The sequence below is a fragment of the Ochotona curzoniae genome, unplaced genomic scaffold (assembly GCF_017591425.1).
Source record: "Ochotona curzoniae isolate NIBS_2020 unplaced genomic scaffold, NIBS_Ocur_1.0 contig_21, whole genome shotgun sequence".
In the NCBI taxonomy this organism is placed as follows: domain Eukaryota; kingdom Metazoa; phylum Chordata; class Mammalia; order Lagomorpha; family Ochotonidae; genus Ochotona; species Ochotona curzoniae.
In genome coordinates, this window is record NW_024465322.1 from 7525626 (window position 1) to 7552521 (window position 26896).

General features: G+C 40.6%; 1 protein-coding gene across 2 annotated transcripts; it reads left to right on the forward strand.

Moving 5' to 3' along the window:
- On the forward strand, positions 1–26591 carry GUCY1A1 (guanylate cyclase 1 soluble subunit alpha 1). 2 transcript variants are annotated; one of them, XM_040971315.1, is made up of 8 exons: positions 1–255; positions 5697–5758; positions 9764–9822; positions 11060–11769; positions 14148–14633; positions 16461–16604; positions 18549–18703; positions 21150–26591. In XM_040971315.1, exons 1-8 carry the CDS (start codon positions 1–3, stop codon positions 21349–21351), a joined length of 2073 nt encoding a protein of 690 aa, XP_040827249.1. In that variant the 3' UTR covers positions 21352–26591. The 2 variants fall into 2 exon arrangements, with proteins under 2 accessions (XP_040827249.1, XP_040827250.1); XM_040971316.1 differs by having other exon boundaries at positions 11567–11769.
- Positions 26592–26896: the final 305 nt, after the last annotated feature.

Here is a 26896-nt window from a genome sequence, read left to right on the forward strand (position 1 = left end):
ATGTTCTGCACCAAGCTCAAGGACCTCAAGATCACCGGCGAGTGCCCTTTCTCTTTACTGGCACCGGGCCAGGTGCCCAAAGAGCCAGCCAGCGAGGGGGCAGGAAGCTCAGAGAGCTGCAAAGCCACTGTGCCGGTCTGTCAGAACATTCCCGAGAAGCATGCTCAAGGAGGCCTTCCCCAGAGAAAGACCAGTCGCAGCCGAGTCTACCTTCACACCTTGGCAGAGAGCATTTGTAAACTCATCTTCCCCGAGGTGAGAACTTTCCTTATTGGGACACGAATGCCATTTTGAAATTATAGAAAGATGGTGTTGTAAGCAAAACTCAGGCATATGCCTTTATTCTTCCATCCCAGGCTTTCACACATGTAGAATATTCCCTTGAAATTCTCCCAAAAAAACTTCTTTGAAGACAGTTTCTTGTGCATGCATTTATTTTTAAAATGTGTAATGTCTTGAATTCCTTTTGGAAGGAGCTTCTACTGTTACAGCTACTTAGTTCCTCAGAGCTTCTTTGTCCTCCATGACACGGGAACAGGAACGGTGTGGCCCGGGAACAGGAACCGTGTGACATGACAACAGGAACAGTACTGTTTTCTAAAGTTGCAAAGATGATTAAGCCAAGTCATCTGCAGCTCGTGCCATGCTCAGTAGCTGCTACCTGTTACTTTAAAAATAAATTCCTGAGAGCAGCATTGGGGCATAGTGGGCTAAACTGCCATGCGACACCAGCTCTCAGATCAGGGAGCTGTTTTCATGCCATCTCCCTGCTGATACACTGGAAAGACAACGAAAGATGACCAGTGCTGGGATCCCAAACACCAGTGGGAGACAAACTGGGATGGAGGTCCAGGTCCTGGCTTTAGGCTAGCCTCTCCCCAGCTGTTGTGAGCATATGGGAAGTAAGCCAGCAGACAATGTCTCGTTTCTCTCTCTCCCCCCTCCAGCCCCTACTCTCCTTACATGTGTGTATGTGTCTCCCTCTCTCTGTGTCACCCTGTCTTTTACATAAATAAAGCTTTAAAAGATAAAATTAGATCGGTTGAAGAATAATGCATATCCCACTTCTCCCCTTTTGATTTCAAACACCATCCTATGTGGTCCACCAATTTATGGACGACAAAATTTCCATAATGCTAATGAGTCAGGTTCTCTGTGCTCTTGACCTGGTCCCATGGGTCTGAGTCATGCATGAGCCTGTGGTTGCCATCGTCTAGCTAGATTGTGATGGTGGACAAGCTGGGTAGCTTCCATGCTTTTCCAGAAGCCTATCATTACCATTTTAACTTTGTTATTTTGCTTTATAAATTTTGGATTCCTACAATAGACATAATGCCCATGTTGGAATCTCTTATTAAAATATTCTGGTTCACTTGATGGTGTTCTAGTGGCTTCTCTTGCCCTCTCTCTCTTTCATTCCCTTTTTACATTCTTTCTTCTCCTCTTCTGACTTGATAATACAAATCTGTCTTAGTTTTACCTGATGTTTGTACGTGCTCAAGTATGTTGTTGAATATCTCTATAGTTCTCTGGTAAGTTTTTCAGTTTAGCTGCCGCATTCTTGCATTGTAAGATTTTATTATATTTGATGAAATTCTCATTTTATTCATTTGTGTTTTCAGGACTGAAGTTGTTGTGTTGCCTTATAGCTCACGGTGCTTATTTATAGTTTTATTTCTAACTACTTGTCAGTCAGTCCTCAGCTCTCTATTTCTTTAGGATTGATTAATGGAACTCTATTCTGTTGCTTTGGCGGTGTCACGTTTCTCTGGTTCTTCATGTGTGCCACAGCTGTGGCTTCTACACAGCTGAAGAAGTTACCAACACTTTCAGTCTCACAGACTGGCTTGACCAAGGCAATAGTCTCCCCAGTTAGCCCAATTAAAACTTCTAGGAGTCTCTCAGACCTTTAATATTGATGCCCTAGCCTCTCCCTCTCTGCTGAGGGAGAAGTTACAGGAGTATGTTTCCTGCCCCAGTCTGCAGGAGACAGGCAGACCATTGTAAATTGCCCTGTCTTTGTCCTCCAGGGAATGTCCTGAAAAGCCAGAAGGGAGTACCAAAATTAAGCTATATTTTACTTTATTTATATCAAGCTGTATTGTTTGTTTGTGAACTCATCGACAACTCTTCAAGGCTTGACCACAGCGTCTTGTAGCCAGGAAGGAAAGGCTGTGGAAAATCTAGAAAGCAGAAACATACGTTTGACTTTAATTACTGCGGCTCCTTTCCAACTGAGGCCATCTCTGCTATGATAGTAAATGTCCCAGTGCTGAATACGTGTGAACACTGTAGCAGTTCATCTAGACGAGTTCATTCATTGTTCAAACATTTGCCTGTGTTTGAAAAACACCCTCTCCCCCATCCCTGATTCTTTTTTTATGTTGACAGATCAAATATGTAGCCTACTGTTTAGTTTCAGGGTTGTCCACAATTCAAAGAAAGGGTTTCAAAATAGTATTTGTGGCATCCTAGGGACGCTTTTAGGTAACAAGATTTAATATCAAACTAGGTACTTGAAGGGTCATGGCAAGTATTCAAATTCCGTATCTGTAACAAGTCATCGTAGAAAATGTCATCGTAAGACACTGGGATATTTCAGTAGTAAGAGGTCTTATTGGTCACTGAGTACAGAGTTTTTAGTTTCTGTGCAGAGAAACTGAGGCACATAAATTTACATCATTTGTTTAAAATAGAAGTATAACTCACGTTATGGAAAACTTTGCACATCTCACTCATTGCTGATTTTTCTGATAATGTTGTTTGCTTGCCTTCTGTGGCTGTTACTGCTGATAATCCTGTCGGCTTCTCATGCAGAGTGTTTTTTAAGAAGCTTGCATTCGGCTGTTATCCACTCCTGTGGCAAATAAGAACCTGTTTATGGAAAGAAATTAGTTAAATTGATTATGCATACGTAAATGGCACTTCCACAAATCAAAGAGCAGATGAGACTCTGAGGATCTGAAGAGAATCATCAAAACCCCAAATGTGTTCCAAACTATTGGATTGCCGAGAGAAAATATGACATGATATATTCGTTGATAGTTCACTGGTCTGAGAAATATTAAGACTGCATAAAGTTCAGAATCAGCTGAAGTATTTACTTGTTGCTAGGACATACCAATGAAATTCTGCCCATCAAAATCCAGAGAATACACAGCAACGTTGCTTCAAATAACAGTTAGTCCCTAGGTGTTCTTATAAGTGCACAGAAGACAAACACATCTTAGAACAGTAAACACATATCTGTCCTTCATCCATCAGGGCAAAGGCCACTGTTCAGGATTCAAATTTAAGAGCAGCATTTCCTTTGCCTTTAGGAACAGGTGTCTCCGCTGTGACTCACAGATTCTCCTTAGGGTCTTAGAGTCTACTTTAGTGTGTATTTAATCATTCAAGTATCATACTAATACTTGCATAGCACCTCTTCTATTTGACATTTCCTCATCTCTTTTTGGTTTAGGAAAAGTAAGTAGTTGATAAAAATGGAAATCTAGGACATCTGCTCCGCTAACTCCAGCACGAGACACAGGCTCTGTTTCCTTCTAACACTGGTAGCATATATGTTAGTTGGAGAAAAAAAAACATAAAAAACCTGCTGGATTCAAAAGGGAGAAGATAAAAGATGAAGGAGGATCTTTACTGAGAGAGATTTAAAAAAATGTAGTTTACCAGATGGTTTAACCAAGAAGGTGAAGAAGACAGAGGGGTTATTTGTTAGTGTCCATCGAAGTCTTTGGTTAGATCAGCAATTCCATGAAAAGAGGTATCATTTAAATTATGAAACTAAGACAGTAACATCTCTCTACTTAGCTCTATCATTTCTGTGATAAATTGTATAGGCTCAGCCTTTAAGACACTGCATTGGCAACAGAAGAAATACTATTTATTTATGATATATTTATCCATGATAATGCACGTGAACAGAGTGTCTTCAGAGTGTGGGTACTAGTCAAGAGTTCTGGACACAGGATGGCACTTCAGAAAGTTTGTGAAAAATGTATGGCCATAAAGAAGTATGCATCCAATTCAAAATTGCTTGCACCAAAATGACGTGCCATTTTTAAATGTCTATTTGTTTAGAAGTCAGAGTGATCGTGTGGGGATGTGGGGAGGGGGAAGAAGACTGAGCGAGATCGTCTTTGCACTGACTTCCTTTCCAAATGTCTGCAGCATCTGGAGCTGGGCTAGGCGGAGGTCAGCATGCCCAGCTCCATCCAGACCTCCCACATGTGTACAAGGGCTCAAGCACTCGGGCCATTTCCTGCTGCTGTCTTGGGTGTGTTAGCAGAGACCCTCACAGGCACTCCAACTCCTTCTCACAGTGTCACGGGGGCCAAGTTGGCTCACTGTTGCCGCTGTGCTGGCCTTCCATTTAGCTTGTTGCTTCCCACATAAATACGTTTCAGTGGTTGAAATAGCTTGCAGATCTTCCCGGTTCCATGGATGTATGTACCCACTGATACTCAAAGACTGGTAATGCTAGAATAATCAGTCGCTGAGCAGGAGGCTATTGAGAAATTCAAACTTTGCAAGCATGCTGACTGACCCATCTCATTGATAGTCTTATCAAAATAGCATTATCTTTAATTCTTGACGCAAAAAAGGTGCGGTGCTTGGAAATGAGACTCCCTCGTCTGTCAGGCTTCCTACTTACCCTCACATAACCCTCTACGGCCTATTCAGACTGTGCAATGGACTGTCTCCTACGAGCCTTTCCTTTACCCGGGCCCTGAATCTTTCCTTTCCAAACCTGGAAGACTCAGAAAAAGTGTTCCACTTTTAAAATGGTCATTCATTTATCTTCAGCAACCAAGTGTTCTCTTGAAAACTGTAAATCTCTTCATTTAGCTTTATGCATTGTTAAAACTGCAAATCCATTTTTTTTTAACTCATTGCTTTGAAAGTGAATCTTGATCTGTTGTTCTTCATTCCATTGCATCACTTGACTAGTGGGAACTGAGAGATACAAATGTCCTCCAAGAAAAAGCAGTTTCTCAACTTGGAAGTCAGAAGATTTTTCAATTCACTAGTTAGGGGACAACGAAATAAATGAGTATCTACTTACCCAGAAAGACATCTGATTATTTTTATGGAATGCAAAAACAAATTGACAGCACTAGTTAACAATGCTGTTTCCCACATATCAATAATGAGTAACAGACAAAACTCTAGAGGAAGATTAAGAAGAGGTCAGCCGTGTTTAGGAAGTATGCAAGCTGACGTACATACAAATAAACAGTTTTTACAAAGCAAGAAGCTAAAACCCTGAAAAGAGTAAAACACAAGTATTTGGTGAAAATCACTAGCTAATACAAGCTGAGGTAAACAAAATACTCATCTCAAATAAATGAACAAGCAGGCCTTCATCATGGAAGCGCTGCTGTAACCAGCCTAAAGTCCATTGTTTGGATTCTGATACAGTTTGATCAAGTGTTGAGGCCGTCTATGAGATGGCTCTGCAGTCCAGATCTGTGGCCACAATACACAACCCAGCAAATTCCTCTGACCCTGATGCTGCCTCCGCTGTTTGAAGAAAACGAAAACAAATAAACAGAAAGTCTGTTGCAGTTTCAAAATTTACTGCCCTCACTCTTGAAGTAATAATGTGTCCTTCGGGATGACTTTTACAAATGCAGAGTTTTCAATAATTACCACTTAGGGACATGCTTAAAATATGTCTTTTCACTTTTCAGTTTGAACGATTGAACCTTGCCCTCCAGAGAACATTGGCAAAGCATAAAATAAGAGAGATCAGGTAAGTCAAACCACTTGGGGCGTAGCTCCTAGCAGAATTACGAACTCTGCTAATAGCAGCCAAGACTCACTGACCTATCAACGTTTATGGATGCATTATAGGAAAAAAAAGAGAGAGAGACCAGGACACTGCTCTATGGGTTTTAACTGCTGCCAATTTTAAAGTAAGTGTGTTTCGTTTACACACTCCAGTGGATTTCAAAACTTCACTTCCCCGGTGTTTAGGAGTTTATAGCTGTATAGAAAAAGGCAGAGCTGAAATCCAAACCATAATTTTTCACTGTGTTTTCACTATGCTGCCGTATATTGGTCTGTCTTGAACAGGGTCTCATCTTCTTCCCATACAAAGAGAGAATTTGAAAAATATTTGCCAACAGGTAAGGCATGGATTTCCTCCAAAACCAGGAAAGACTCCATGCCTGAGTAATACCCAGAGGCCCAGGGGCAAAGCTCCCCTCCCTATGCAGTACACATCTCTCACCGGTGTGCTAAACCACAGACAACTCATCGGGAGCAGGTGCACACTTTGGTGGACAGGACACTTCTGGGCATGCGGCAGCAGCTGCTCATTCTCATCACCGATTGGACTGTAGCTGTGCGTATCAGCCCTGTTAAGTCTTGCTTTTCTTATACTCCAGCTTTGTGATTTTTCTGGAAATAATCTGATTACAAGGTTGTTTTTTTTTTCCCCAAAAAATAATTTGACATCCTCACAAACTGGTAAATAATTCGATTTTTCTCTGTGGGTTGTTTTGAAAACTAATTCGGGTTGGCATTGGAGCTCAGTAGGTTAAACTGAGCACCCGTTTCAGTCCTGTCCATTCTACTCTGAGCCACTTTCCTGTGAATGTGCTTTGGAAAGTAGCAGAAAATGGCAAAAGTTTGTGCATCACTTCCGCCCATGCGGGAGACCCAGACTGAGTTATGGTCCCCTGGATAAGATCCCAGACTAGCCGTGGCTATTGAGGCATTTGCGGAATGAACCAGCAAAATGAAGTGTCCTTTTCACTCCTTCTCTCTCTTTCTTCTTCTCTCTGTCATTGTGCTTTTCAAATAAATCAATATTTCAAGAAATTTATTCCAGAATCAGAGAGACAAAAAGGGAGCTCCTATTTGCTGTCTCATGTTCTGAATATACTTAACAGCTAGGGCACAGGTTCAAGCCAGTGTCAGGGGCAGGGAAATCAATCCAAGATCCTCATACAGGTGTCAGGGACTCAACTACTTTAGCCTTCATCTGTTGCCTTCCATGGTGTGCCAGAAGCCTAAACTGGGAGCCAGAGCTAGCAGCTGAACTCAGGCTGTGGTAATAGGAATGTTAGCAAAGAGCTGAACAGGAAATAGAACAGTGGGGATTGGAACTGTTGTCCATATGAAATGCCAGCCTTCCAGGTAATGGTTTAACACAGCATGCCACCACGCTAGCCCTAATATGTGGAATTCCTAATGATGTCTTTTTCAGGAGGTGAATTGCTCACCCTCAGTTCTGTCAGTTTGTGAATCTCAAGAATTATTTTCAATGAGTAAACACGTTGTAAAGCACACAAAAAAATTATTTAATTTTCAGATAATACATAGGAGAAGTCTTGAAAAAGTTCACGAATAAACTTGTCTTTTAAATTTGACTACAGGCTTTTTGAAATAGCTTCACATTTGTAGAACTAAACCTTCATGTTTCAAGACTAACATTATTGTCAGGGATGCGTCATACATTCATTCATCTGTCCCTTACTTTTGAGTAGATGAGTATCTCTGGATTATGCGTGCTTACGTTTTCCTGGCGGAGTCGCCAGACTCCAGCGACAGGCAGCAAGACGGAGCCAGGAACGGGTCACAGAGTGTCCAGAAGCAGAGAGTGCAAATCTGTGTGCTTGGCAGAATCTTTGTTTACATGAGTGATGAAGAAAGCGTTCCAGAATGCCTCTGACCTTAATTCTTAGGCAGGCTGATAAGATAGCCACGAGTCATCCTCGCTGTGCTACTGAGACTGTCTCCACAAGTCCTTGCCAGCCAGCTCACTCAAATGAATTCCCAGGGTTTTGTAACCAAAACATTCCTACAGAATATATTTCCAGCAGTGTAGTTTTTTAAAAAAAAAATACATAAATCTCAAAACTTAAATAGCAATCCTCTTATTTGTAAATCTCCAAAAATATGCCATTTCCTGATTTATGAAAGGAAAAAGGCCAATCGTGTGGTTGAACAGCGCAGGTGATAATTATCCGGTGTCTGAGACGAGCTTCCGGTCCAGTGGACTGCTGCTGCTGTATTCTGGATTGCGCCTCCTGTCTTGGCTCTTTTTCATTCTTGGGTACCCTTTGTTTTTCTCCCACTGTCTGTGAGTCAGCTGCCATTTCTTTTTTTCCCCTTTCATCCACCACTGCTCTGCTGCCTAATGTCTGACCTGACCTGACAAGCAAGCAGTCTATCAAAACAAAACAGACTGCCTTTGAATGAAGGAATTGAGTCGCTTCTCTTCTGGTTCTTTTTTTTTTTTTTTTTTTTCCACATTCATGATGGTATCACTGGGATTGGTTGCCCAGAAAGCTTTGTTTAGTTTTTTCCCTCTCTCTGTCTCTCTCTCTTTTTGTCTTGTGTATTCTGATCATATCAGGCTTGTGCAATCACAGTGAGTGAGTGAGAGAGAGCAGTCGCAAGCATGTGCTGCGTGCTCGCTTGTGCCGGTTGAGGGTGGAGTTCAGCTGTGAGATGCTTGACTGGCTAAACATGGCTCACATCTCCTTCCACGATTCCTGGAGAATGGCAACGTGACAGCGCGTTCCCTGAATAGATTTGTTCTCCCTCTAGGAAGAAATAGAACTCATTTAAATGAGAAAAGAAGACTGATTAATATAGAAAAATATATTCATCCAGGGATTTTTAAAAAAAAATCTCTAAATCAAAACTGATTCTTATATAGTGTTCTTCAATGAATGTAGGTAAGACAATGTTTCTTCTGAATGTTTCTTCTTTACTGCCTCTAAAACTTCTTATCATGCTCCATGCTTTATTGAAATCTGCTTAAAATTTCAGTTGTATATGTGTTTATCAACTTGGCTTGTCTAAAGGCAAACTGAATCACAAATAGGGATGTCCTTCAGTAACTTGAATGAGCTGGTATATTTATTCTCAATCATTGTCAGAAATCATCAGAAAAACAATTTGCTAAATTTTAGTCAACAAATTGTTCAGTTGAAAATACCGAAATTCAAAAAAACTTGCTGCTGATTTATCGACTTCTATGTTGAAGGAATGAATGTAGCAGTTGGTTAAACAAAAGATTTCTTTTGTTTCTACTTCTAATGCAAAACAAAAGATAAATGTTTAGGGTAATTATGTCTGAGAGATAATCATGTAAAAGATTATTTTTAACGGTTCATGGAAAAAAATGAAATAGAAAGTTATTTTTTTTTTTCTTGGTGCAAAGATCCTTGAAATCCATGCTTGGTTGGTTTATAATGCACATTTTCCTCGAGCTATTTGAATATGTCATGTGTATAAATTGATGCCAAAACAAATCTCTCTGTTGAGTCTTTTTTTCCATGAAACTTTCGAAGTTCCGTCATAAAACCTTAAGCTGAAAAGCAAAGACTTCCATTTGCTTTAGAAAGTGATATTTAAAAGATACATCCATGTGTTTGTAGCTTCTCTTGGTTCCTGGAACGGTCAGACAACCCTTTGAGCTGATTCCTGTCCTTGTCTTGATCGCTGTAATTCCTATGTCCTTGCTGCTGCAAGAGCACAGTGCTGCTCGTTCCTTCACAGACACCCCCAAAGCTGAATCTGCTTTATCAGTAAGGGTGGAACACTCTGTGTGCTGTGTATTTTGGGGTCTTTCAGCACTGTCTTGGTTTGTATTTGACACAGGCCTTTTTCTGTAGGCTTGGTAGTGGAGATTTTCCTGGACAGAAAAGGTTATTCCAATGAGTTTCTATGACCACTTCTCTGTTATGATCCGAGACGCTCTTCTGGCAGTTGATAACTAAACATGTCCAACTAATTTCAGGAAATCTTCGGAAAGAGACGACTTTGAAACAATCATTGCTGATCAAGCAACCGCGGCAGGTAAAGGAATTGTTTAAAGCTGTGACGTGAGTGAGTGTATCCTCCTCCTGTAGAAGTAAGATTTTCTTCAAAACTATTCTATAGGTTGCTGGTGATAGGAATGTAAAGAGGACTGCTTTATCACACACACACACACACACACGTATTTTATTTGTTGTAAAAACATTTCCACTTTTAATGTTACTGTTGAGAAGCAGATAAGTTTAGAGGGAAACAGACTCACCAGCTTTGGTCTTGAACCTAAGTATGCTTTGTTTCTGCATTAAAAAAATTCTACCCCACATAGTAAAATAAATAATATTTTTTCTTTTTCCATTTTTTAAAAATACTTATTTATTTTTATTGCAAAGGCAGATATATTTAGGGAGGAGGAGAGAGAGAGAGAAATGTCTTCCGTCCCATGATTCACTCCCCAAGTAACTGCAACAGCCAGTGATGGGCCGATCTGAAGCCGAGATCCCGGAGTTCTTCTGGGTCTCCCAGGCAGGTGCAGGGTCCCAAGGCTTTGGGCCATCCTCAACTGCTTTCCCGGGCCACAAGCAGGGACCTGGATGGGAAGTGTGGCAGCTGGGATTAGAACCAGTGCCCATATGGGATCCCAGTGCATTCAAGGTGAGGACTTTAGCTAGTAGGCCACTGCGCCGGGCCCATCTTTTTGTTTTTCTTAATACTTGATGACAATCCTGTGGAAAGAGCTTGACGGTGCTCTCACATTAATAATTAATTGGGGGAGGGAAATCAATGAGTGATTTTTGGAATGTCCTGTTCCAAAATTTCACTATGTGGATCAAACAGTTACATTTTTTCAAATTACAAGATATTCAGATCCAGGAGACTAGTAATACAAAATCTCAGAAAAAAAAAAAAGTTAGAAAATCCTCTCTAAACAGCTATTGCTTTTCCGGGTGTGACGCTGATGTTATGGGGGGCCTCGTGAGCTACACAGTCCCGCCATTGTGAAGCTGGACCGTTCTGACTGTTGCCAGAAACATAGCGGTCCTTTTTCTAATATGGACTTCATCCTGCAATTCAGATAGTTCTCTTTTGGTTAAATGTAATGGAAGTTAAAAATAGCACGATTTACACAAACAAAAGTGTCCTGATTTGAGACTTGACTGCAGAGTTAGCCGAGTATAAGCTAATGTCTGTGGCTGATGCGAATAACAACAGCAAAGAGCCACCAAGTCGATGCAGTTGAGGTTCTTGATCTGCTTCTCAAATGTGTTTATGCTTTCAGGCTTGCCCGTGGAGGTCTTCAGAGAGTCCCTGGGGGAAGAGCATTTTAAGATCTGCTATGAGGAAGACGAACACATCCTTGGTGTGGTGGGAGGCACCCTCAAAGATTTCCTCAACAGCTTCAGTACCCTGCTGAAGCAGAGCAGCCATTGCCCAGAAGCCGAAAAGAGGGGCGGCCCGGAGGACGCATCCATTCTGTGCCTGGATAAGGACCCCGACTTCCTCGATGTCTACTACTTCTTCCCCAAGAAAGCCACGGCTCTTGTCCTCCCTGGCATCATTAAAGCAGCCGCTCACATCCTGTACGAAAGCCAAGTGGAGGTGGCGTTACTGCCGCCCACGTTCCGAAACGATTGCACCGAGTTTGTCAATCAACCCTATCTGCTCTATTCTGTCCACGTGAAGAACACGAGGCCGTCCCTGTCCCCGGGCAAGCCTCAGTCCTCCCTGGTCATCCCTGCCTCGCTCTTCTGTAAGACATTTCCGTTTCATTTCATGTTTGACAAAGAGATGGTCATCCTGCAGTTCGGCAATGGCATCCGAAGGCTCATGAACAGGAGGGACTTCCAAGGAAAGCCTCATTTTGACGAGTATTTTGAAGTCCTGACTCCAAAAATCAACCAAACATTCAGTGGGATCATGACCATGTTGAATATGCAGTTCATTGTACGTGTGAGGCGGTGGGACAATTCTGTGAAGAAATCCTCCCGGGTAAGGAAAACATTGTTTTGTATTATAAAATGCATTATTTTGTATTATAAAATGTTATCTTGATGTTTAAAACTTGATCATAGATATCTAAGCAAGGATCAGAAATGAAAAAGTAAAAAGACGGGAGAAAGATTTCACAGAAGTTCATGGAAAATGGGTTCATAAAAAACCTACATAGATTTCGGAATTTTTTGGCACCAAAATAAACAACTTTTAACTCCACTTTCCGTGAATTTTTGGAACTTCCCTCAAATGCATCACTTCAAAGGCTTTTGGGAAAGCATGCATGGCTTAAAACCACTGCAAAGTAAGTTTTTGGTCAAATTAAACTTTCAGAAGTTCCTTTCTCATTTAATTATTTGCTGGCTTGATCTGTTACATTGTAAGTATTGATTTTATGCAGTGTGACCTTTCAAAACTATCGTAAGACTGGCATCTGCTTGCCTACAGGGGTCATTGCTCCATGAGTGTTTATCGAAAGCATCCTGTGTTCTGAAACCCACTGGCATGTTTTGTAATTAAATGAAATACATATTTATAGAAAATGTATTTCCAACTATGATCAGAAAGTTAAATTAATCTGAGCAGTAACAGGTATTGTTTCATCATGAGCAAGCCAAAGTTACTGATTGCTTATCAGAAAATGGGCTTGTATTACCAGACTTAGAAAGTGTTAGACGGGTTTGTAGTATTAACTAGACTTAGAAAGTGCTAGGAAGGCTGTAGTATTCACTAGATTTAAGAAGTACCTTATTTGCTTAATTAATTCTAACAGAATGTGGAGAAAGACTAACTTTGCTATCTCAGGGTAGAAAACTTTGCTGATTATTTAGTTTCAAGAGAGAAAGTTTTGTTAAGTGGTAGTTGATGATACAAGCAAAATGGAGAGAGAGGCGTCACACACACACGTCACATTGAAAGAAGTTCTGAGTGCTTTCCCCAAAGGCAAACAACTACAGTATTTTGTATTATAAAATGTTATCTCGATGACTAAAAAAGAGAGAGAAAAGGATACTACTTCAAGACATCATTGTAACAGAAAGTGAAAACGGTGAGGTATATACACCATGATTGAAACAGAAAAATAATATTCACAGCTTCTACTTTTACAGTTTGTTACGTTCCCATTTCTGAAGGTTTATTTATTTGTAGCATAAGTAGAACATAGGAGAGGGGGAAAGAGACAGAAAAAGCGAGGTGGATCTTTCATCTAGTGTTTCATTCTCCAAGTGGCCCCAATTACTATGGCTGGGTCAGGCAGAGGCAGGAGCTGGAAGCATAAGGATGGCAGGAGTCCCAATGCCTGGACTACCTTCTACTACATTCCCAGGTGCATTAGCAGGAAGCTGAATTACAAGCGGAGCAGGTGTCATGGGATGCCAGCACTATAAGCAGTGGCTTACCATGCTATCCCATATACTAACCTCCTTTTTTTTTTTATCACTAAGCAATATGTGTTGGATATCTTTGTCTATCATTCTGTGGATGTTCCTTTCACTATTTTGCAGGAACTGTGATATTCCATTGTATGATGTGTGCAACTTTAACCAGTTGCTTACTGCAAACTATTTCAGTTGCATTTGGCTTTCTGCTACAGTGAACCTGCCTGCCCATGTAATCTGCATACATCCAGATAAATCTTTTTGTGGCCCAGAATGATCACTTCAAGATCCACTTCCAAGACCCCACGAGAGCAATTCTTTCCATTAATTTGTTCTTCAGCTTGCATTGTGGAGGGCAGAGTTAGGTACAAAGATGAAATGGGAAAGCAACCTCTCCCGTAAGATCCAATGACCTCTTGTTAGCAAAATGATGACTTGTCATCAGTATTACCTGGGGAGCCACTCAAGATAGAAAAGCAAGTACTGGGCTAAAAGAGGGTGCTTTGGAAGCTTTTAAACTCCCATACCTCCGAAATGCAGTGTAAGTAATTTCTGGGAGAAGGGGAGGAAGTCTGGGTAAGAGAGGGTGACAGAGCACAAGGAAAAAGGAAGAACATGAGACTATATTTCTTGAGGACAGAATTATCCGGAAAACACGTGCAGATTAACCCAAAGGGAATATCCAAAGAATACAGCAGCAAACACACCAGCAAGCTGCTGAATGAGAGGTGCTTGAAGCAAGAACTTTTTGTTGTTTGTTGCAAATCCTGACATCTGCAAAGATTATTCTCTGGGATGCTCTTCAAACGTCTGTATGTATTTTAGAATGTAGGACAAATTATACCTATAAGAAAATATAGCATTTTTTATATTGTTGAAATAATAGAGTGTAGCTACAAAGGAATGTTTGCTGTTATCAACTTCTTCATCTTGTGTCTCAGAAGGTGTAGGAAACTCGACTGAATCACAACAAATCCGTTCACGTTTACTTCACAGATTATGGACCTCAAAGGCCAAATGATCTACCTCGTGGAATCCAGTGCTATCTTGTTCTTGGGGTCACCGTGCGTGGATAGACTGGAAGATTTCACAGGACGTGGGCTCTACCTATCGGACATCCCGATTCACAACGCACTGAGGGATGTGGTCTTGATAGGGGAACAAGCCCGAGCTCAAGATGGCCTGAAGAAGAGGCTGGGCAAGCTGAAGGCCACCCTGGAGCAAGCCCACCAGGCCCTGGAGGAGGAGAAGAAAAAGACCGTGGATCTCCTGTGTTCCATCTTTCCCTCCGAGGTGGCTCAGCAGCTGTGGCAAGGGCAGGTGGTGCCGGCCAAGAGGTTCGGCAACGTCACTATGCTGTTCTCAGACATTGTGGGGTTCACGGCCATCTGCTCCCAGTGCTCGCCACTGCAGGTCATCACCATGCTCAATGCTCTCTACACTCGCTTTGACCGGCAGTGTGGAGAGCTGGATGTCTACAAGGTAGGCATGGAGCAGGGAAACGGGTGCACCAAGGAAGCAGCATTGACCTTGAATTTGAATTATAATGCAGATGCAGAGGCTTTCTCCACTAGGTCAAGTTAGCCATCACCAGGGAGGAGTAGGGCTGCCACTTTGTCCGCTCAAAGAATGAGCCGGGCATGGAAGGAGTGGACAAGAGGATGGGGTGTAGAGTCTGCTGTGGGATTACGTTGTGACAGTCAGTAGACCAATCACTTGACTGTGCTGGTTCATTAATCATGAAACAATTTAAGGTATGAATTACAAGAGGGAAACTTTATCCTTTGTATCTATAAAAATAAGCATGGAAGTTTATACACGTTTTCTTCAAGTGGAACAACGCGGTACAGAATTAACATGATATGCTTCATGTCTGGTTAACAAAAATCAAAATCATCTATTTAAGAAATAGTTGCATTCTGAGCAGTGGTGGAGACATTTAAATAGAAAAGACTTGTCTTCAAATTGTCCCTCTCCATTTTACTTGCTTTGAAAGTTGTGCAAGCAAAATAATCTTTCTCATTTTTATAGCCAGAAAGTAATATCCACAGTTAAAATGTGTGAATAATATGCAGTGCACCCCATGGTCTTCAGAGATGAGAGTAGTTAGTATCAACATTGTGTTAGATAACATGGACCATGGACCAGGCATCCAGGATATACTGAGCGCTTATCCCATTCTAAGCAGTGACTGCTCCTGTTGCCATATGCCATTCTTTTTGTTATGTAAGTATTATTAGGAAAAGAGAAAATGAAGAGATTTAAAACTCAACCTGCTTCTTTAGAATTAAAAAGCCATTTTTGGACAATTCAAATTATTTTCCTTTGTTTTCAATATTGGCATTAAAAATAAAGCGTGTTTCTCATTTGGCTTGAGTCATCTGCTTAATTTGCCGCAGAACAATCTGGCATTCCGGAGCTTAACTCAACATGAAATAAATAAAATATTGAGGAGAAAACAAGTATGATTTATGGGAATACATAAATCCTTGCCACTTTTTTTTTCATTCTAGATTTTAGATGTAAACCCTTCCTACAAAACATTTCTAACAGGAAATTCCAGACACAGCCATGATTCCCTGGGGGTGGGGGAGAAAGAGGCCCATGGATAATTACAGATAAAAATAATTGGCTTCCCTTAGATTAGATTTGATGGCCTCTTATGGAATTTGCTGCATTTGTTTGCAGATAGTCTCCTGTTTCAGAGCTGTAAGCAGGAAGTGCCCCCGCGCCCCACTCCTGGGCCAGCTGCAGAGGCTGCGGGCAACACAGCCTTCTCCTTTGCACGATTCTTCTCAAGCCTTTAGGGTGGAGTTTTCCACAAACCCTATCAACTCTTTTGGAACTGTACTCCTTACCACAAGAACAGCAGCCCCAGAGTCCCCCGCTGAATCCAAGAGGAGCTGGTTGGAAACCACCTTCCCTCCCCATCCTCATTTCCAGCCTTCTCTCCATTCCTGACTGCTTCTGAGAAGATCTAGATCTGGCTGAACTAAATAGGAAAGAATCGATGTGGAAAAGTCTCTCCCTAGGCTGATCCACGGAGTGTGAGAGCTTCCAGCAGGAGTCAGTGTTATTTACTCTAAGGCCTTTATTTCATTTCATGTTTTTATTTATTGCCAGGGCTTTTGCTTCATTTCATTTTCTTTCTTGTCTCCCATCTTTGAGCTGTGGTTCTGCATATTTCTGTATTCTGGCTCTCCACAGAGACTAAGCACTGACAACCTTCTAACTGCTGCATGATGTGTGATGTGTGCAAAGATCCTCCCTGTGTCCTCATTTCTAATACGGACAATATCTCTCGCCCAGGTGGAGACCATCGGGGATGCCTACTGTGTGGCTGGTGGGTTGCACAGGGAGAGTGACACTCATGCTGTGCAGATCGCACTCATGGCTTTGAAAATGATGGAACTTTCTGATGAGGTCATGTCTCCTCACGGAGAACCTATCAAGGTGAGGCTGAGGATAACCCATTCAAGAGGTGGCAGGGAAGTAAAGGGTTACTGAATGACTATCCAAACAGTAATGTGTGCATAGAAGTTTTGTGGTGGAGTGTGATATCTTCTCTAACTCATTTAAACAGGAAAGAACTGACTATGGGGCATACACTGGAAAATGGGCTCTGCTAAATATAACCTAGAAAGCCCCAAGGCTTCCACAGTCATGCAAATACCATGTAAGCAGATTGGATTCAGCAAACCTAGGTGCCACACAGCAGTTTGGGAAATGTAGCTATTTGTTGGTCGCTGTCTGCAGGAGTGGAAAATATTCTAAAAAAGATATTATCACTGAAGTACCAGTACTTTCCAAGGCACATAACATATCAATATTTTTAGATGACCCAAAGATCTTTTCACACATGTAAGGAAATAAAGTTTAAAAATGTTATGCCAGGTATTGGTTTTAAAAAAAAAAAACATGAGTTTTTTTTGGTCCTTTATTTGTTCTACTTATAGTTTCTGTCACCTTTGTAAAGCAGTGGTAAAGGGATGACCTTCAGAAATGAGCTTTCAGAGTCATGTTGAATACCATCTGGCGTGTTATAAAATGTGGAGAGAGGAAATGAAAGGAAAATATTTATGTATTTGTTTGGAAGGGAGACTTTCAGTGAAAGAGAGAGCTCATGGGGGCTTTCATCTCAGTGGACAAGACGGATGAAAGCTACATAGCCTTTTTTGTCCTTGTCTTGGATGATGCTCGCTGACACTTGGCTGCATCCTGTTGATCATAGCAATTATAAAAGCTTCCCTGAGAAAGAGGGCCTTAGACCCTGCGTCTCAAAAGGAACAGTGCGAAACAACTTGGACCACGTGAACAAAGCCCTACATGCAACTTTACTGGACTAGATTTTGATCATTGGAGTTTTTAGTGGAGAATTTTGTCTTTCTCTGACTTTCTAGTATTTTGTGAGGGAGCATCAAAATAATTATCAAAAAATGCTGAGATAATTGAGAGGGAAACCAGTGATTTCCACATAAATGGGCTTCATAATTCAAACACGTGTGTTTGGGGCAGGAGAATTAATAGCACATTGTTTTTCGATGTGTAGAAATGTATGTATTTCCCTGTTTTTTGAAATTCAAATTCCTCTCACCCTTCCAAGATTCCAATAGCCAACACTCTATTCAGCCTAAGTCGCTGCCTTAAAGTAATCGGATCTTCTAGAGGACTGATTTTCAACCATTCTGTTTCCTGGCTCTGCACAAGATCACCCCAGCACATCCCAGAGAGCTTCTTACATCCACAGCTAGGACAACTGTGGTGGTACATGGTTCTAGAGTTTAGGGTAATGTGAATTGATAGTCACTTAGGCCTAAGTAGATACAGCTTTCCCCTTCCTCTATTATGTTCTGTTTCAATATCACGACTATCTTTTCCTGGTCATTAGTCGTGTTTTAGTGTGATCATGTTTGGTAGAAAGTTATTTTAATGTAAAATGTCTTTAAAGGTCTTTTAATACATCCTATAAATTACATTCATAGACCCTTTTCTCTGAGTGTTTTGGACAACAGCTCCCGGAGTCCAGAAAAATTGGCCTACTCCTGTTTAGCGAGAGAGCAGGTGTATGTACATGGTCCATCGATTCTTTTTGTTGCCACGGTGACTATGAGAGCTGTGTAGGGAGATGGCTTCAGGTAGGAAAACAGGTGAAATAAAGAAGCTCTATGTAATGAACTTCAAATATGGGTAAACGTCAGGAGGGAGACTGCTGAGTGTGTCCTGGTCGTCTTCAGTTGCGTTTGAGAAGTAAAGGGAAGTCGGCTGAAGGTTTTGAGGAAGGGACTGGTGTGGTGAGAGTTCTTGGTAAAACAATTCGTCGGGGCCTTTAAGTTAGTACTGACAATCAGGAAGTAGCTTACCGCTGATGGGGAACTATGTGTTACCTTTTGCTTTCAGATGAGAATCGGTCTGCATTCTGGGTCTGTTTTTGCGGGAGTTGTTGGAGTTAAAATGCCCCGTTATTGTCTTTTTGGAAACGATGTCACCCTGGCTAACAAGTTTGAGTCCTGCAGTGTGCCAAGGAAAATCAATGTCAGCCCAACTACTTACAGGTACAAATGAAATGATATGCATCTGAAATATATTGTTTTTATTTATGTGCAATTGTCATTTTTCCTCATGGATCCGATTAATTCTCCAGACTAGTTTTTGACTTGGAGAGTCATCCAGGAAAGAGAAAAACAATAGCTTTATTATCTTCAACTGAAGTTGAGAGGGCTTCTGAGATATTTGTAGTCCAGCTGTGTCTTGACAGACAACATTGTCTTCTTCCATCTTTCCTCTTTAACTGTGCACATAGTATTCCCATAGGTAGGTAGCTATTCTGCCATTGATCCTTATCCTGCACTATAATTCTGACACTAGCTATCCAGAATCAGCCCAGTTATAACCATGAGATGTAAGGCAACAGTCTCCAATAAAAGTGTCCTATTAAGGATAGTTATCAACCACACTCTCAGGGTCCTTGTGCCACTGATATTTTTGACCGAATGGATGCAAACATTCAGAAGTTCCCGGGATTAGAATAATTCATGGTGCTCAAGTAAGTATGATACTTTTGATCACACTTTTGTTATAGAAGATGCAGACCAGAACAGTCAATCAAAGAGAAAGCAGACTGGAGTCTAGGAAGACCTGGGGGAGGAGTCTTGGAGAGCTTTCATACCCTTTTCTGGCCAGGGAATTGGGTGTGTCACCCTCCTAGAATCAATGAGTTCACCAATCAGAAAGCTCTGCTGAGCTGAGCTTTGAGCTGTGGTATTCAAGCAATAATATTGGTTTCCATTATGTAGGCATGATTGATGGAACCTTTGGCCTTGTGAATTAACACAGTCCCCTCCTCTGCCCATGGATCAGACTGGCTCAAATCCCCAGCTTTTTCATTGCACAGTAGACTTTTCTGGTGGCCTGTTCCGTTTGTGAGTCATCCATTTAACTTGAATTCAGGTGTGATGCAAGGGACTTGGAAAACAAAGACATTCCTACAACTCAGGAAATTCCAAGGATTTTAAAATCCCTGCCTGTAATTGGTGGCCAGGGCCCGGCCAATTCCCTGTTACATAACAACAAGGAAGAATTTTTCCAGGGAAAATGAGCAGGTTATTACACATTTCCCAAGGGTTACAGAGGTAAAGCCTGCATCCAACGGGCATTAACATAGCAAAAGAGAGACTACAGTCAATGAGCATCTGAAGAATCACCATTTGACTGTGTCCACAACAGCATGCTGTGTGGGCACCTGAATCAGAGCAACCTGCCATTTTGATATCACTGAAGCATCTTTAAGAGTCACCAATCCACTCTCTGGTAGATAGAAAATTCTTGCATACAAACGTTTTGTCAGAGTGAAGCAAATTGTATTTCCTGTTCTTGGGGATAACTCGTTCATTTGCAAGGGAGAAAGAGAATAAACAACAGACAAGACTGAGAAAGAAGCCCCCATCCCCTGCTTCACTGTCGTAGTGCCTGTAATGACTGAAGCCAGGAGCCCTCTACCCCAGCCCACCCCTGGTCAACCTGTGCCTCCCATGTGGGTGATAGGAACCCGGTCATTTGCACCATCAGCTACTGCCTCTCAAGCTGCACTCAGGAGCCAGTATGGAATGGTGACATATGACTGGCATCGAAACCTCCCAAGGGTGGGGAATCGCCAGCCTGTGGCCTGTATATATATACCGTGTTTAAAGATCAAGCAATGGTTCTGTGGTGGTTTATTCTAGAAAGGTATGAATACTTCCTGTAAAATAAGTTTTCTGACATTTTAAAACTCTTCCTTACTACAGAGGTACTTCCTGTTTGTCATATGTTTTGAAAGCTTTAAAAGGAATGGATAATTAAAATCTCATTCAGATATTCATGCCTTGTGAGTGTAATTAGTAATTTAAAGTTCAGCCAAAACTCAGGGCAAGGAATAGACATTACTAGAAAGTCTAAAAAATGAGAGAAAGTAATTTCTGTAGAGAGAACTGTTGCTAATACAATGAATCGTAAAATGACATTTCCCAGATAATAAAATTACCTGTTGAATATGAAATACAACATCTTTGACATATTTATGAAACACGTGTAAATTTAGGACACAGGAGAATACATGATCCAAAAAAAAATCCTTATCCTCAATCTTTCACTTTTAAATTCGAATCAGTGATTCATAATGTAGCATTATAATGACATTACACATCCCGCCTTTTAATCATTTTAGGTGACACTATTCTACATAAGCACAAGTTACAGTGACTGTGTTAGATCTTGTTAGAGTGTGGAATCAGTGGGTTTTGGACAGAGGCTTATGAGGCTAGCCAGGGATCATCAAGGCTAAATGGCAGGTGTAAGTGGATGTTGTCATTGTGACGTGGGCACATGGATTCAAGAACTCTGATTTATATAGCAAATCTGAGCGCATATCTAAATAGCGGATGTATGAGTATTCCCAGTGATGTTGGTTTTGTTATGCAAGCACCCATGACAGTGTTGAATTATCATATTGTATCTTTTCAGACTGCTCAAAGATTGCCCTGGCTTTGTGTTTACGCCTCGATCAAGAGAAGAACTTCCACCCAACTTTCCCAGTGACATTCCTGGGATCTGTTACTTTCTGGATGCCTATGAACAAGGAGCGAATTCGAAACTGTGTTTCCAAAAGAAAGATTTGGATGATGGCAATGCCAACTTCCTAGGCAAAGCCTCAGGAATTGATTAGTGCACCGCTCTGTCGTGGAATAGCGTTTGTCCTGGGAGGCTGTGCAGTGCCTCTGAATGCACTTTGAGTTTGTAGGAAGCTAGCAAGCAGTAGTGAGATTTCAGGAGCTAAGTCACAATATGATCTTTCTCCCGTTTAACATGACCAAAAACTATGATGTTATTCCTTCGATTCAGCCGTTAAAAAAAAAAAATGGGACCTTCAAAAATTTACTTTTTGAGGGAACATCCTGGTTTTATAAGTCACTACCCATACTCACAAGTTAGCACATTGTACATATATCAGATAATTGTAGCTGGCTACACAAACTGATGAAGCCAACACAGTTTCGTGCTCTGGTGGAATGCGATGGTGGTTAATGTGTATTTGTGATCGTGCAGCCCTTACAAAACTTTTTCAGTAGAAATTTTAGTCATTGATACCATAAGTTCTTGCAACTTTTCAATTTTGCATTTTGTTACATTTTCTCTTTTAACTATAGTATCTATAACAAAATACTGAGTTACTTTTTCTCTGTTGCACTTTTTAAGGAAATAAGCAATTAGGGGGTTAGATGCAATATGAATATAGCATAGTTCTTCTGTAAATACAAAATTTTATATTTAAATCTTCAAGTTAAAACTACATTTAGGTATCCTACTAGCAAAATATTCAGGATGGAAAACGACACGCAACCTAGAACAACATGCAATAATACGTTCTATTCTGATCTTCTCTGTATTGTTCCAATTTTAGTATATGTCCTGCCAACATAATAATAATCTTCTAATTTAGTGAGAAGCAGAGTGAGAATACAGTATGCACCCACGGAGCCTACCGTCATATAAAACGTTTCCGTGCACACTCACACACACACTTACACACACATACACACGGAAAACCTGCTTCAGCAGCCAACTTCCATTGCCACACTGAGCCACATAAAACAACAAGGGAAAGAACTTTGTTTCTTCCTTGTTTCCTTTCTTTCTTCTCTTTCTCCCCCTTTCCTCCCTCTTTCCTTCTCCCTTTTTACTGATGGCCACTTTTTCTTACGTATTTACGCCGAATATTCTCACGTGTGTATATGTAAGAATCACCAACTTTCAGTCTCCTTAAGCATATACTGTGGAGTTAAAAAAAAAAAAAAACTTTTGTGGAAGTAACTTGGTGATGTGTATTACAAGACCACTAGTAGCGTTGTAGCAAATGATGATGTGATTTCATTCTGGAAAATTCTAAGCATTTGTCTAGAGCTGGATGTTTATTTTGCCTGATGTCAGCTTAAGTTTTCTGACCAACTTGAGAAAACAAACAAACAAAAAAAAAACCTACAAAGTTGTCAGAGTTTGATTTGGAAAAAGCATATAATATTTAAAAGACCTTAACGTAAAAGCAAGGAAAGAGATGAACATCATAGTTTTGAAATAAGTATTAGAAGTACAAACAGACTGAAGTCGTAGTTGGAGCACAGAGAAATGACTTAGTTTACAACTTTTTAAATTGTCTCTCTTCCAGCAATAAAATATCATTGTTAACTAGTCTCTAACTAGGAAATTACTGTAGGAAAGTGCTTTGTACTTCAGCGTCTTAAAAGATTAAATATGCTTTATGGGAAAATACTATAAAACTTCAGAAAATACAATTACCGGCTCACAATTACATAAACTTAAATAAGTGTTTACAAGGAAAATTAAGAAACAAATACATTTTTTCTTTATATATATAAAAAAAAAAACCTGAACCCTTTTGATGGGCAAATACTGGGGATTAAGAAAAATGAAAAAGCATGTAATGTCAACATGAAATAGATATGCAAGCAGGCCCTTGTTTGTTAATAATTTGTTCCCTATCAATCAGTAAATCAATCAGCATTTGAAATCGGAATTACCTTGCACATGCTTGTGACATAAAACAGAACAAATAGGGAAAGGTACACCGTCTGGGTAAAACCAGTTGGGGAGTTTTCCCTGGTACTATTCCTACAACATCTTTCCAGATTTGGAATTTTATCCAGATAAAAAAATATCTTAAAAATTTTCTAGTCTGGAATGGCTTCTGCCAAACAGACTAAAATGGTCCATTGATTATGGAAAAAGAAACAGAAAAACAGAAAACAAACAAATAACAACAACAACAACAACAAAACGACCCACTGGCTTCTGCTTCTTTTTCCAACAGTTGTGAAGTTGCATGATGAGAACAATGGCAATCCTTAGAGGAAGAGCAGGGTAGACCAGGTGCACAGGCGGGGAGGGCCGTATCTAAGACTGTGGATGAGGATACCTGTGTGCCATTACAAGTGACTAAATGAGGATTGGCCCCTAAACCTAACTAAAGTGACTCTGCTGTGAACAGAAAAACTGGGGTATCTGGCCCTGGAATATCCTGTCACCTTCAAGACCACTACTTCTTCAGATCCTTCGCTCTAGAGGAAAGAAGAGTTGCATCCAAATGACGTTCCCAGCCAGGAAACGTCCAGCTGGAATTCTCCTAAGCTCTGAGAGCCATACAATATTTTTTCGTATATTATTATTATTATTTTGCCTTCAATTGACAGGTGCATTCAGTTCCCCATGAAGACAATTAGTAAATCCAAATCCCCCAAGAGTATTACTGCTGAGGTTTTAAGCGTGTTTGTTCGAACTGCCAAACTCATAAGTAATAAACAGGAATCTCTTCGACAGACTTGTCCAGGGTGGCTTGGTCCATCACCACTCTCACAGCACAAAGTTCATTTCACCTGACTGTACACTTTGGTGCTTTTTCACCCTATAACTAGTGCTTCTTGGAAGATGAACCTAAAGGTCGCAGGGACAGGGGACTTGAGCGGTGTGAGAGACAGGCAGCTCCTAAAAGGGGCTCAACCAGTGAATTTGTAATCCCTGTACGGAGGGACATACCAACTCTTCCAAAACAGAATCTTAACTCTTCCGCAATGATAGGGAAGTGCAGTTTGCTTGTCTGCATACAGGTGAAAGGGAGGGCCGCTCATCTAAACAATGACATCGCTACTGGCAACTTGGGCTAGTGTTAGCATGGATGCTCTCTGCTGACATGCTTCTCACACCCTTGGAAATGGGTTCCATCCTTCAATGAGAAGCAGAAGAAGCATGCCAACTGTGAAAGCCAAGAGCTCACGGTAGTGGGACCAGTTAGTGCTTTTGTCTCCTGCTCTTAGTTTGTTGGCTTCTAAATGTGATGAAATATTCCCTTGTTATAAGTGCTTCCTTTTGGATGCCAATGATGCATGCTCATTTGATAAGCTTGTTTTATGGCACTTCAAAACTTGCACATTTTGTTTGAAATTTCTTGGAGGCAGCTTTACCCAGGACCAGTTCTGAATTATTTTTAACTATACCAAGCATTCATACTTTTTTTAACCCAAATTATTTCCCTTACATTATGCCCAATTTCCCCATAGTCATTACCTTCAATAAACAAGTTCTTCAGGAAGTTAAAGGCTTAAAAAAAGAAGGAAATCTAAGAGACAAGGAAGATGTGATGTTCTAAAAGCCACCTCTGTTATCAACTGTGCAGAATATTCATTTGCATCACAATAGATACAGTGTTGAGAACATTTTAGCCTCTTAGGCTTAAACACAGCAGTGGAAATCAAGGCAAATTTTAGATGACCCGTCCAGGACTTAATCTCAGATATTCTGATAAGTAGACTTTAGAAAAGTTTGCGGTTACCTTCCAAGCTATTTAATTTTTCATAATATGTCATCTCAGAAAGTGAAATTGCAGATAAACGTTCCTGATTGTGAAGGGAATTATTTGGCAGAATTTGCAGAAGACTCAAATCCAAAAGTATTCACTGAGATGTTTTAGTCTGACATGCTGCCAAATCCATGTGTGTTGAGGAAATGACAGGTCTTTTCAGAGAAAGCTGAAACAAAACAGCTATTATAGAAGTTGGTCAGGCGGATGTGTTTAGTATTGTTCACCTGGAATAAGATCAACGCAACGGAATCCCCGTGGAAAGTCGTGCTGATAGTGATCCTGGGGTCCTGGGCCTTGAGAAATATGGTAGCCATTCCCAGTGATGCAGGGACCTGTGACAGCTGGGCACAGTTTGATCACAATGAGCCACCCTTGTCCATGAATAGATTGTAGCTGGTACAACTGAGTGGATAGAAACACAACCATATTTGAGAAATTACTGCTGCTTTGCCTCCTCTCAACATGGAGATGAAAGATACTGTGTAAAAGCTCAGAACTTGACACTCACTGCTCCAGAGCCCTATTCTCCCACCTCCAGCCTTTTGAGTTTTTGCACTTTAAGTGAAATATTTCAGCACTCTTATGTTTGAGTTTCCATGTGTATGTATATTATGTATGTATATATTTATATGTTGTTCTCAATTTATATACTGCATATGCCAAAAGATGATTTCCTTTTCTTTGTAAGCACATGTGTCAGTACAAATTTCGGTATTTTATTCAGCCATTGCAATGAATCTTTACCTGCTACGTGGAAATGGTTTTAATTGGTCAGCAAGTTTTTAACTCTGAGTCATGTGTCATCCTGAGCAGATGTAGATGATCTTGCCTGCAGATTCTGCATGTTCCCAATTAGCCCTTGTAACATGGATATTCAGAAGGAAGGGAACTCTCTGGAATCTACTGCTAGACCGCTACTGAGACGCACTTTAGACCCTGTGGTCTAAAAGAACAAAATTAAAAATATGTATCTATTGGGTAAGGACTTAGTGTCTAGAGGAGAAGTTGAGACCTTGTTGTTTAAAGACTGGAAAGAGCTAATATTTTGAAATGACATCGATGAAAACCAGCAGAAGTGTGTGAGCTTTGGTTTAGAGGAGAACACTTTTGCTTCTTGAGGAATCAAGGAAATTATTTTTTCCTTTTTCTTTTTCAGTCCTATTGTTTGGATTGCTTCACAAGGTATCCTACCCACATAGTTTCATTTTTAGTAAATATCAAAGAAACATCTCATTTTGCTGTAGTTGCATTGCTATAGGTATCCCGCTTTTTAAACTTAAATCATTCTTACAACTTTTCCTCTGTCCGAAGGATAATAGCTACTGAATTGTGCTTTGAAACCCATCTTACTGCACATCACACTTCTCTTATTATTGCTTTCACTTTTGTTTTAAATAACATTTACTTTCAGTTCTGCATCTGACAGACTTGCAGTTTGTCAAAATGTTACCCTGTCTCCAAAGTTTGTCAGATATTGCTGCCACATGAATATTGTAATAAGAGTGCTTCAATAAAAATCGTCTTGAAATTTAAAATGAATTCTGTTTACAAAGAAAACTGAACCATTGACTCAAATATGAACAATATGGTTCCAAGTGATACAAATACATTTGTCCTGATGTGAGTCTTGCTGCTACAGATGGAGGAAGCTTCTGGCACAACAACGTGGAAAAACAGGATAAACAAGTATTAGGTCAGGCTGTTGCTAGTCAGTGTAGCTGGTCAGTGTAGCTAAATCCCTCTTCAAATAAATCATTAACATAATCAAAGCACATATCTTTGAATGGTTTGTAAAACCCATGCTTTCTAAAAAAAAAAAAAACGTAGTCAAGTTTTTCCA

What these genes read in the sequence shown, in the direction of transcription:
- GUCY1A1 (XM_040971315.1), top strand. Translation starts at nt 1, where the DNA reads ATGTTCTGCACCAAGCTCAAGGACCTCAAGATCACCGGCGAGTGCCCT. An exon ending in GTAAACTCATCTTCCCCGAG is followed by an intron (nt 256 to 5,696) that starts GTGAGAACTTTC and finishes TTCACTTTTCAG; the next exon opens with TTTGAACGATTGAACCTTGC. An exon ending in CTGTGAAGAAATCCTCCCGG is followed by an intron (nt 11,770 to 14,147) that starts GTAAGGAAAACA and finishes TTTACTTCACAG; the next exon opens with ATTATGGACCTCAAAGGCCA.